We start from the raw sequence: 12,335 nt of genomic DNA on the forward strand, positions 1-12,335 counted from the left end.
ACCAGGAAAACGTCCACAGACGCACATAGCACTAAAAGGGTTAAGAAACTTATCCCAACAAATGACGCTCCCAAATTTGACGCACTCACCGACACTTGATTTTTAATCAATTTTTTAAACCTTTCTGGCGCGTTTCACGTCATCGTGCGCCAGGAGCTTTTACCCTTTGATGACACTAAATGCGTCATTGCGCGTGAGAGGGTTAAGGGAGGTGACTATGGGGTATTTTTTTAAGAATATATTTAAAATCGGACGAGTACATGTTTTTTGCTTAGCGTGGCCGGGAAACCCTAAATTACCATGTGGTGAGGTTTGTTTTCGTAAAATTAAAACCCCTACCCCCTGGGGGGGCTTTTGCATCATAGTCGGACATGCGCGTCATAAGATGCTCATGTCAACATATGCGGTATCATTCGTATATATGTAAAAATTGCATTAGAATATTTTATTTCTTCGTAAATTTTGTCATCCGTCATCCTCTCTTCTTCACGCGGAGAGGCAGGGGAGGAAGAGAGGTGCCACCGCGCCAGTGCCAAGCGAGACACAGACGGGAAGAGTATGTCGTACTTTTCTCTCCTCTCCAGCCAAAAAAACGTCCTTACAAATGATGTACAGTCGGCTATAGAGAGTAGTGACACACTGTCCAGCAAGTTTCGTTCAGAAAGCGACATCTGGCAACCCCTCCACGCGACATGAAAATTATTAAATCCTATCGAAATCGTACTGTTGTGGTGATCGGTGGTCACAGGTGCACTCTACATAATTTTAAGATAGATATTTATCAAAAGTGCCCGTCGCTAACGCTTAATAAATATTTTTTCTTTAGGCTCTGTCGCTACATTTTGACACGAGCTTTTAGTTTCGTTCAAATTTAGTCAAGAGCAACTCTAAGTTGTTTATCAAACTATGATACATTTAAAAATATACTGCACTTATTAGGGGAGATTGCTATGCCTTTTAACTAAAAACAAAAAATTCCTGACAGCCGAGATCTTGTTCTTTATAAAAATATTTATACGTAATAATAGGCTATGAACGTTCACATGATGGCGTCGTCGACCGCGGGCCTTGACGGCTGGAGCAGCGGTATTCTATTAAAGCCCTTATGTCCGCAGGCACTGCAGTTGAGCTGTCACGTCAGTGGCTGTGGAAACGTATAATTTTTAATACCTAAAAAAATAGGAGAGAGAGAGAGAGAGAGAGAGAGAGAGAGAGAGAGAGAGAGAGGGGCTGGGTGGGGACGGGAGACACGTCCATCAGCGACAAGGGGTTAGCTAGTCAGCGACACACACACACACACACACACACACACGTATTTATACTTCGATATTACGTAATCTTCACGGAGAAATAATTTTAGATTTTTGATGATCTGAATTGTCTTTGAGGCTTTATAGTGACGGGAATTAAGGCTGCGAGTTAAAGAGACCCTCAAGCCTATTTGCTGTTTGATGGTAAGGAGCATTAGTCACTGCCTGCCTCTGTGAAGGACAGCATTGCACGCGGTATTTTCAAAGTTTAATAAGAAAAAGTGTTTCAGACTGTTTGTGATGTTTTACCTCGCCATCATCATCATCATCATGTAGAAGACATTCATTATCGCATTTCTAAATTGAAGTCATGTAATCTGGTACAGGTAACTCTCGATTTACGCGAGTATTGCGTTCTTGAAGAGGTCGCGTAAATCAAAAACAATGTAAATCAAACAAGAGGTAGGTTTCTGTCGAAAAATAAATACCATATTTTGCGGCGTATAACACGCACCCCACGCTTTGAAAAAAAAAAAAAAAAAAAAAAAAAAAAGTTCTTCAAATGCTCAGAAATACGTACGGGTTAAAGAACATTGACAATGTACAGTTTTCCGAAATTTATATATTTTAGGTGTAATCTTTACTGCTTGAATTGACAAGTGTCCTTGAGTAAAGCAATGAAAATGGCGGTCGGGCTGGTGCTGTGAGAAATACATCCCCGTACATACTGATGATGCACAGCTTCTGATATCATAATAAGCATATTATTCCCACCATCACTCATAGGTTATGACAGACAACTAGGCAAGACACAATTCACGCGGTTCTGGTGACACGCGGCATGCAGCTGTTTGTTATGTGGTTTCCAAACAATGCAAATGGCGGCCGGGCTGGTGTTGCGAGAATCGTTGAGTAGCGTGGCAGCGTGGGTACTGTATTGTTGTTCAAGTGGCGCGCAGGAAAAACTGAGCTTAGCTGTGTGGCCGCGGCGCCGTGTGAGTCCAGTTGCGTGAGACATATGGTGGCCACTCCATAAAATATCGCGTATAAGTGGAAAAAACTTGTAAATTAAAAATTTATTTAGATTTTGGACCCCGCGTTATTTCAAAAACGAGTAAATCGAGAGTTACCTGTATATTTCTAACTACATATTATAATATAATATTATACAATATTATAATTTCATGGTCACACACACACCGTACACACTGAAACGCATCACTAACATCGCCAGTGAATGTGTCACTGTGGTATAGTTGCCAGATACCGCCACCAGGCTAAACATTCTGAAAACCGTGACACTACTCTCTAGCGTCGACTGTACAAGCGCAAGGCAACCAGAAAAAGAGTCACCAACATCAAGAGGGCTTATGGAGCGGCCAAACCTCAGAAAACAAGCAAGAGAGTAGCGTAGAAGTAAGGCACTCTCGCGAGGCACTCCCGCGGCACTCGCACTACGCGGGAGTGCCGCGAGCCCAGATGCCTGATCATTCTTCAGTAAGTCAACAAGATATACACAATAATATGTGAAAATTTCATGCCAATCAAATAAATGCAAATGGCAAGACAGGAATGAAATGTAAAAAAATCTTTAGGAGCCAATATCTCGAAAATTAGTTATTTAAACTTAAAATAATTTCACAAAATCGGTAAAAAGTCTGATCGACTTTTGTTAGGTATTAGTTGAAACTACAACTAAAGGGCAATTTTTTGTTGGAAATAGATTTTCAATAATGTCAAAAGAAAACAGGACACAGAGAGGAGAAAATAATAATTGACAAAAGATTGTAGTTTTATTTCTTCGAAGACAAAACAAAAAATCAAAAAGTTACTTCCAAAATGTAGATAGGTAAACAAAGTTTCTATGGTATTTTTTTCAAACCGATTAACTGAAAATAAAGCCTGTGAAAAAAAAAAAAAAAAAAAAAAAAAACCCCCCGCTTTGCTTGAGTCTCCTAAACTTCACCCGAATTTGATGAAATTCACAGAATAACATTCCTTTACAGTAACAAACAACATACTAAGATTTCAAAGCTATTGGACGTACCATATGCGCAGGAGGACCCCCCGTAGTCGCCCCCCTCAATAGTAAACTTTCTTAGCAACTTGGTGCAGGACTGGAAGATTAACATACCCAAGTGGTCAAGTCAAAGAAAATCCTCTTTTCAAATAATGGCAAAATCACTATGGAAAGAAAATTGATGAACAGAACAATACTTACAGAAGTTTCTTTGTCAAGTAAGTCCTTTTCAGGATCAATATTTGCAGGGCTGCCAGAAATATGCTGATCTAAGAGGTATACACCAACTGAAAAAGGTGTCTTTTTCGTGAAGCCAAACTTTACCTCTGAAAAGATACAAAATTGTCTGAGAAACCATGTGTGTGTGTGTGTGTGTGTGTGCGTGTGTGCATGCGTGCGTGCATGTGTCTCAAGGATTGAGGTAGGAATAGGTAGAGTCGGTGGGACAAAGCTCAGGTGAAGCAGGAGAACAAAACATATCATAACCCTGACTATCATTATTATTAGTGACCTAATTTCCTACAAAGGCAAGGTAAGGAATAAAGAATGCCATGTGACCATTACAATGAGTATTTTGGGATAAACTAAGCATCCAGTATTGTAGGGCCTACATTCTTATGAAGCAGGGAAATACAGAGGTATGTATTCTAAACTCCCATGAGCATCTCATAAAGCATTGCAAAAGTAGCCCTGAACAAAATAATAGAAACTTACCATAATGATCAGTGACCCATACTGGAGAAAGAAATATTGATGTTCCCGTGTCCTTTTGAAAAACCTCAAACTTGATTCTGGATTTAAGGTCTTTACAATCTGAAGCTTCTTTGGGCACCTGAGACATGGACGAAAGAAAGATACTGTCAATACACATTCTGGTGGCTGAGACAACTTTTCATCATCACCCCACAACTTTCTCATGCAATAGTCAAGGCTTACAATAGAAGAATACCACCTGCTGGAATGAGAACACTACCATTTACATGAAAATCAAAGTAACAAGTACTTGGGGGCTAAAATAAACACTCACATCAATACGAAATGTGTACTCTTGAGTTTCTGAATCAATGTCCCGGTGAAGGTGCAAGTCACTGGCTAATACTTTGTTGTCTATGGTGATGCAGCCAAAGTATGGAAGGAACTTGTTGTTGACCACCCGGAAGAGGAATGCTTCATTGCCCAAAAATCTGATGCTTGGGACAGTTTCCACATGAATCTGCAAACCACAATGATAAAGAAGTACTTATTAATTTTATCAAATTTTCTTACAAAGGACAGACTATCACTGGAATGGGGCATGGAGCATAGCTGGGCATGATAACAGAAAACCTTATTCCCGATACCCGATAACTGATATCGGAAAACCTAATCGGTGATAACCGATATTCGTTAACTGGAGACACAAATATAGGCGATAACCAATAACCGATACCAATCCACAATTCCGATACTAGCTAGCGGTAAGTCCGATAGGTGAAAACGACACTATGTTGATATTTCAAATAAAAAACATATATGAATTCAAATTTTCATTATCTGTATTTTAGAAAACTTACAAAACCTGAAAACCACACGTCGACACGTACATATGGACGGTAATAGTAGAAACGCCTGAACTGGTGTTATGTTATTTGGCTTCCCCACCGTCAGAAGCTAGCGCTTTTGTTTACAAACACTGGTCTCTCGTGCACTGCGCATGCTCAGACCAGCAAGCGTAGACCTGTACAGTCTCACAAAGCTTTTTAACCGTAATTAAGAGTTGCTGGAAGGCTGAATCAGACATACAGTACCACTACCACCATCCTCGCTGTTGCTAGAACGACACTCTGTACGAGTTGTATTTATATTTACAGTGTTGTTTTAGAAACAGCGAGGATGGTGGTACTGTATGTCTGATTCAGCCTTCCAGCAACTCTTAATGTGTTGAAAAGCTTTGTGAGACTGTACAGGTCTGCACTTACTGGTATGAGCATGCGCAGTTCACGAGAGACCAGTGTTTGTAAACAAAAGCGCCAGCTTTTGACGATGGGACACCAAATAACACAACACCGGGTCACCCCACATGATAACACAATTCGCTGGTCTCTGTTTGCGCTCTTTACAACGGTATCACAAATTTCAGGCAGTGAATAATCATTTTTGGGGCAAAGTTAAATGATTTTTCTCTTTGATATAGTGATTTTTGAGTCTAACATAAATTTTTTTAAAAAACCTAGTGTTTTAATGTTGATCTGAGTATGAAATCTCTTCACCGAAGATATTTCATACCCAAAGTTTTTTCATACAACACTGGGTGCCCGGGCCATGCGTGCGAAGTAGGGAGGAGACAAAGTTTTTTTTTCTGAGGCGGAAAAAGTAGCGATTATCGCTAGTTTGGTTACAAAAGTAATGAAGATAGCGATATATACATAAATAAGTAGCGGATGGCCGATAAACCGACTTTATTAGCGATAAAGTATCGCGATAACTTATCGCGATAACGCCCAGCTATGGCATGGAGTATATTTTACCTATACCCAAATTGCTTTAGGTGTACACTAATAACACAAGTAATAACTGCTAATATAATCTAGGAGTGGTACATTGTGTCAATCATTGCAAATGTTCTGAGGAATTTCCAATAAGGTGTTCCCTCGAACAAGATGAACAGTTAGGCGGTGGCTGAGTGGTTAGCTTGCAGGCAATGTATTCACCATGCCATGGACGTCAGTTCAAATCCCCACGCTACCACCTGGGATTTTTCAGTCGCTGCTGAGTGGCCTAAGACTACCCACATGCTGTCCAGAAGACCACCCATCAACCCAGACTCCAGATGAAACCGTCCAATTGAATCAAGAATGAGTTCCGGGGGCAGCATGAGCCAAGCATAACTGGCACCACTATAAAAATTGCCTGCGCCATGACGGGCTTGGGCCGACCATTTGGCCCCTGAAGAAAGCTTACCGGCACTATAGGCAGGGATGTAAAGAAATAAGTAAATAAATAAAAAAAAATAATAAAAAGTTGAAGTCAAAGTCCCCCAAGGAGGTTGGCCGGGTGAAAAACTACGAAAATTGGTCAAAACCAAGAGAAAATTATTCATCAGCTGTGTATGCCCTTTGAGTCTAAATATGGAGATTTCATTAAAATTTGCCTTTTTTTTTCTTAACCCGTGGGCTTCAGCTATGGGAAAGACGAGCAGTGGCCGAGAAACGGCAAAATTACACTGCATTTTGAGACTAAGAAAAGAGCATGGAACGTACATCAGAGTACTCCTCTCATAACCATAAAGCTGTTAAAAATATTTACTTTTACTCACTCAATTCTTTATGGGTGGTGTTTGTTACAAAATAAACAGTCTTGTGACACGTGGGATCTAGCCGAGTCGCTTGTTGTCTGCTTTAAAGAATTTGACAAGTGATTACTGTGTGGATAGCGAATTCAGTCTGCCATGACCTTACAGCACCACCTATGACAAAAAAGCCCATCTCAAGATCACCCACCCACCACTGTGACCCAAGGCATGTATGGTGGGTTGCTCTCTGCCACCACCGCCTACAATCAGCTCGAATTATGGGGTTTATGGTGAGCCCCTTTTAAGGCCCACCAAACCACAGCCACGACTCGTGAAAGCCCAGAAAAGGGTCTGCTAACGTTCTCGGGTTAAGGACTTATATTGGACTCACTTTCACTGGTAACTCTGGAACAGCCTTCCTTCATCTGTATTTCCTCCTGCCTATGACTTGACCTCTTCCAAGAGGGGAGTATCAAGATGCCTTTCCACCTGAAACTTACCTCTTTTGGCCACTTTTCTCTACTCCCTTTTATAGTAGCAGTGATTAACAGTTGTTGTTTTTGTTTTATTTACTCTTTTGACCTTGAGTAGCTTCCTTTACTATAAAAAAATTATAATAATTTTGAATAATTCTTGTGCATGCAAAAAGAGCAACAAACTGAAGATGGCTACAATACTCCACCTCCATGACACTGGAGAGCACATTGTTGTCATTTCTGATGTTGGTCATGGCGTTCTCAGAGTAGGAATCAGCGATCATCTGAAACAGAATAATTTCATTACATTTCAACATTATTATTTCCTTGAGCACTTGATTGCATCTGAGTGATTAATAGCCTACCATCATGCATCACAAAAGGCTCCATAATGCTTGTATTATTGTAATATAACATTAGGTATATGAGTAAGTTGTCCTTAACATGGTAAATTTTTTCACTTACCTTGTTATTTGGAACAGGTGAGAGTGCCTTTTTAAGCTCTTCCATCTTTTCCAGCTGATCCCTTAGTCTCCTTTGGAACTCCAGCATGTAGGCATCCACAGCCTGCACAGGGCATAGGTAGAGAATAATGTTATCATGAAACTATTTTTTCCTACTGGCCGCACGTGGCATGTTCCCGCTGTCCCAACAAGCTAGCATCAGTCTACAGCTATGTTATCGTCCTTCATCCCACTCATCGGCATGGCTCCTAAGCGCCCTTGCGATTTTCCAGGTGAAGAAGAAAGCTAAAAGGCCAAGGTGTGGGTGGAAAGTGACAGTGATGATGATGAGGTGGCCATTACGTGTTGAGCCTGGGCAAGTTGGCAGGGTACCATCACGGACGCCATAGCCAGATGAAACCACGCGTCAACTTTTTTTTTTTCAAACTTATTTATCTAAGAAATATTTCAAGTAAGTTGCTCTGAATATATAAGTGGTTGGTGGAATAGAAATAAAATAAACAGGTTACATGACTTGAAAAAAATCAATATCGACGGTTTTAGGTATTGACCGTTATTTCAGGAACCAAACCCCGTCAATAATGAATAATGAGGGAGCACTGTGCTCCCATTTGGTGTATTATAGACCCAGACAATCACAGATTGTCTAAGAGCTCAAAATCACGCCGAAATCTCCATGACGTACCATTATGTCGCCCAGACACCTAGCCCACCGCTCTCATGACGTTCCGGTACGTCACCCGTCCTTTAAGAACTAACAATGATTTGCCTTATATGTATTGAGGTGGGAATGCAGTCACATCCTTTTGAACATGGAACACAAAGAGTGCAAAATCACTACATACTATTGTACAGCATAAAAACACAAGGAACACACACAATGTGCAACCAACTATATTCATGAAAGTGCAAAGCAAGCAAGCCCACCTTTTCCGCTGCCTCTTTTATTGACGTCAGGGTTGAAGAGGCGTTCATGTAGTGGTTCTGGATATCATCAAGGGCAGTGTCATAAGAATTCGACAGTTTTAGCAGCTCACCTTTAGCCTATTGAAGCAATACAAAAAGAACTCTGCATTAAACATCATACAAATTAAAAAATTCCACAGATCTTTTCATTCAAACCAATACCATGGAAGCTGTTGTCGAATGACTCAGCTTGAATATATTGGCCACACAGAAGCATTAACACATGGAACAGCTTGCAGGAAGAGGTGGTGGAGGCGAGCAGCGTCCATCAAATGAAGGAAAGGCTGGATGAATATAGATATGGAGACGGGACTATTAGAGCTTAGCTCGGGCCCTGTAGACTACAAATAGGTAAATACACAAGCACACACACACAGTTACATTTTTTGACACTTCGTCTATATTTTTTTAACTTCTCGTCTCTTTAGTTTTATGCACAAAACTTGATTCACAACACAAGATGCTATGAAACTTGGTGCACCACCTTACTGGACCTTTTCAATTTTTGTTCCTGGAACATCTGGTAGAAATTATAATGTCATGACCAAACAAGCAGGAGACTCCGCTGTAGCTGTACTGAAAAAATTTCCTGATGGACTCACTCCTTATTAACTAGTTTATGTCAATTGAATTGTAAACAATAAGGAAAGATTGGAGTGGAGAGTGAGTGAGCATCAGCTCAAGCTCAAACCTCAAGACCAACAGAAGTGAGGTTAGAGCACAGACTAGATTCTGTAATCCATTCCTGGATCAGCCAGCTTCTCTCCACATTCTCCTGCTTGTTTGGTCATTACAATAAATTTCAGTCAAATGTTCCAGATGTTCCCATATTTTAGTATTGAATTTGAGAACCTAGTTTACATGTATAGTGGTAGTTCCTCTGTCTTGAGTCTGAAAAAGATCATCCTATGGCTAGCAACAATGACACTGATATGAGGTGATACTCTTCTGTCAGGGGAATCAAGAACATGCATTATGATTCATAGCACATTTAAGTACATACTTTAATATGTGTAACATACAGTTCTCAGGGCTTTATAATAGTTGGTTTGGCATGATTAGCAACACTACTAGAAAAAGTATATCTTCAAATGGGGACTGGACTAGGAGGAGGCTCTTTCTAATACTTACTACTATACAGTGAGAAAATACTAACCTTGTTTAATTTTTCCTCCAGTATTTTCATTGCCTCCTTCCTGTCTCCCTGAGCACTTACTGCAGCTAAGGCCATTCTGTAACTGAAGATATAGAAAAAATGAAAACTTGATTTCATCCCATCAGTGAACTATGGAACTTTTCCTATGGTGCTGTAGGGAGGAATAAAGTCACAGTCCATCCCATCAGTGAAACAAATGTGGAACTTTTCCTATGGTGCTGTATGGAAAAAAACACACACAAAAAAAAACACAATTGCTAAAAGACTTACATGTGCTATGGTCAATGTCATGTAACCTGGCACTGAAAATCTTTTAGGAGGGACTTGCGGACATGGCATAATAGCTTGGGACATGTCTCCCCCTCTTAATGGCCTACTCTTATCTTGTTCCAATGTGCAGTAAATTGACTTTGTATTCTTACCAAAATCTTTGTAAAGCTTTAAGGTACCAGATTATAGTGCTAGGAATAAATTCAATTACATCTTTATTATGTAATGTGTCAAACTATTAAATATATCTGGACATTCACAATGAAACTAAGTAGGTAAGTCGGAACTACACGTAAACGGACAATATGGATCAGCAACAGACGTGGAAGGTTTGATCTGTTGAAGGCCTGTTTAAGACTGGTCTATTTTTCCCTTACTTTTCCTACTATAAAAAGTGCTACGCTACAGTCTACACGCCATTCATTAACTCATTTGTAATAAGATTACACGGTATACTTTAAGGAGTGGCTCTCCCATCTCGCTGGTTGCAGGTTTCACTATAAATCAGTTAATATTTATAATTTGGTTTGCAGGTGTAGCTGTGTAGAAATAACTGAAACTGGGCAACCTATTCTTCGGATATGGCATAGTGACAAACCAAACCACGAGATAAAATACATAAGGTCACAGGCAAGGTTCATACAGTCACAGGGCAGTCAGTATTAATAAATTTAGTATGCCTGTGTACCTGTAAAGAAATAACTGGACCTAAGAAGCAAAATTCCTCAGATATGCCATGGTGACGAACGAAGCCATGAGATGAAATACATAAGGTCAGGTTGGGAAGGTTCTTAAGGATTATGTGAAGGTTCATGTAAGGAGGGTTATGTATACCTTCCCTATGATCGTGTTCTGTTGACTGATTGTTTGTCCATGACCGTATGAACCTTCCCGATGATGAACCTTTGCTCCTTCCTAATTCTGCTCATTCAGTTTGTGGTGTTCATGGGGATAAGAAGGGTTCTTTAATTAGGAGCGGACTCGTGACAAGGCACATTACCTAATTAAATAACCCATTTTCTCCCCATGAACACCACAAGCTGAATGAGCAGAATTAGGAGTAAAAGTTCATACATGGACAAACAATCGGTCAACGGAGCACGATCATAGGGAAGGTATACATATGGTCACAGGGAAGGAACATAAGGTCATTAGCCATAGGGAGGGTTCCTAAGGAGTAAAGGATCACAAGGTTCCTAAGGAGTAAAGGTTCATCACCGGCAAGGTTCATACGGCCATGGATAGTCAGCCAACGGAACACGATCACAGGGAAGGTATACCGTACATATGGTCACAGGGAAGAAATATAAGGTCATAAGTCATAGGGAATGTTCCAAAGTTATACATAAGGTCACAGGGAAGGATCATAACGTCATAAGTCATAGGGAATGTTCCAAAGTTATACATAAGGTCACAGGGAAGGATCATAAGGTCATAAGTCATAGGGAATGTTCCAAAGTTATACATAAGGTCACAGGGAAGGATCATATGGTCATCAGTCATAGGGAAGGTTCCAGTATTTTTTTTTTTTTTTTACAAAGGAGACGGCTCAAGGGGAACAAAAAGTGTAGACCCCCCCCCCTACAGACAAAAGTAAAGAGGCCAACAGAGAGGTCAATTTCGGGTGGAGAGGTCTTCAGTAAAGGGTCACAAGGGTCCTAAGGTTCGTAATAAGGGGTCACGTGGCTCTAAGCTGACCCCTGACGAAGCACATTTTCAGTAACCCATTTTCTCCTCTCACACACCACGGGCTATATGAATGACGAGGGTTCAGAGTTCCTACAAACATTATCCATACCGTACGTACTATGCAAGGCCTTAATTAACAACGTGAGGGTGAACATACTTACTGCTTCTCGTCAACAGGCTCCCTCGGCAGTGGCTCGGCGCTCATGCTGCCCTCTGCGACTGCTACCTGCCTTCTCAACCTTTATTATGCTTATTTTTATTTAGTTTACATATGTTCCAGGCTACTTTTGACGTTTAAATTGTTTCCACTGTATTGTTAACGTGAAAAAACACTCCAAGTAAGGTTTATGGTTTATTGATGGATCTCACTTCCTTTGCTGAACCTTAATTATTTATACATGTCTTCTGAACCTTTAATTATACCTATTTTTATTTAGTTTACATATATTCCGTGCTACTTTTGACGTTTAAACTGTTTCCACTGTATTATTAACGTGAAAAAGCACTTCAACTAATCTTTTACCTATGTTCTCATCCATGGCTTCGTTTGCTGAAGCTTATTTATACATGCCTTCTGAATCTTTAATTATACCTATTTTTTTTTATCTAGTTTACATAAATTCCATGCTACGTTTGACGTATGGACTGTTTCCACTGTATTGTTGACGTGAAAAAGCATGCACTCCAAGCAAGGCTTATTGACGGATCTCACCCATATATTCTCATGGCTTCGTTTGCTGAACCTATATTTAGCTATACCTATTTTTATTTAG

The 12,335-nt window shown here is 40.2% G+C and overlaps 1 protein-coding gene across 4 annotated transcripts in view; it reads right to left on the reverse strand.

The window, feature by feature from the left end:
• Positions 1-11,801, reverse strand: part of LOC126999233 (uncharacterized) — a 61,355-nt gene extending 49,554 nt beyond the window's left edge. For all 4 annotated transcript variants that reach the window (XM_050861616.1, XM_050861618.1, XM_050861617.1 and 1 more), the window contains exons 1-8: positions 11,724-11,801; positions 9,604-9,685; positions 8,409-8,525; positions 7,483-7,584; positions 7,224-7,301; positions 4,298-4,483; positions 3,985-4,102; positions 3,472-3,596 (exon numbers count right to left, since the gene is read on the reverse strand). In XM_050861616.1, coding sequence (XP_050717573.1) covers positions 3,472-3,596; positions 3,985-4,102; positions 4,298-4,483; positions 7,224-7,301; positions 7,483-7,584; positions 8,409-8,525; positions 9,604-9,685; positions 11,724-11,767 — 852 coding nt within the window. In that variant the 5' untranslated portion in view covers positions 11,768-11,801. The remainder of the gene's footprint in view (positions 1-3,471; positions 3,597-3,984; positions 4,103-4,297; positions 4,484-7,223; positions 7,302-7,482; positions 7,585-8,408; positions 8,526-9,603; positions 9,686-11,723) is intronic.
• Between the last annotated feature and the right edge of the window lie 534 nt (positions 11,802-12,335).

Source organism: Eriocheir sinensis, chromosome 16 (genome assembly GCF_024679095.1).
Source record: "Eriocheir sinensis breed Jianghai 21 chromosome 16, ASM2467909v1, whole genome shotgun sequence".
NCBI classification, from domain to species: domain Eukaryota; kingdom Metazoa; phylum Arthropoda; class Malacostraca; order Decapoda; family Varunidae; genus Eriocheir; species Eriocheir sinensis.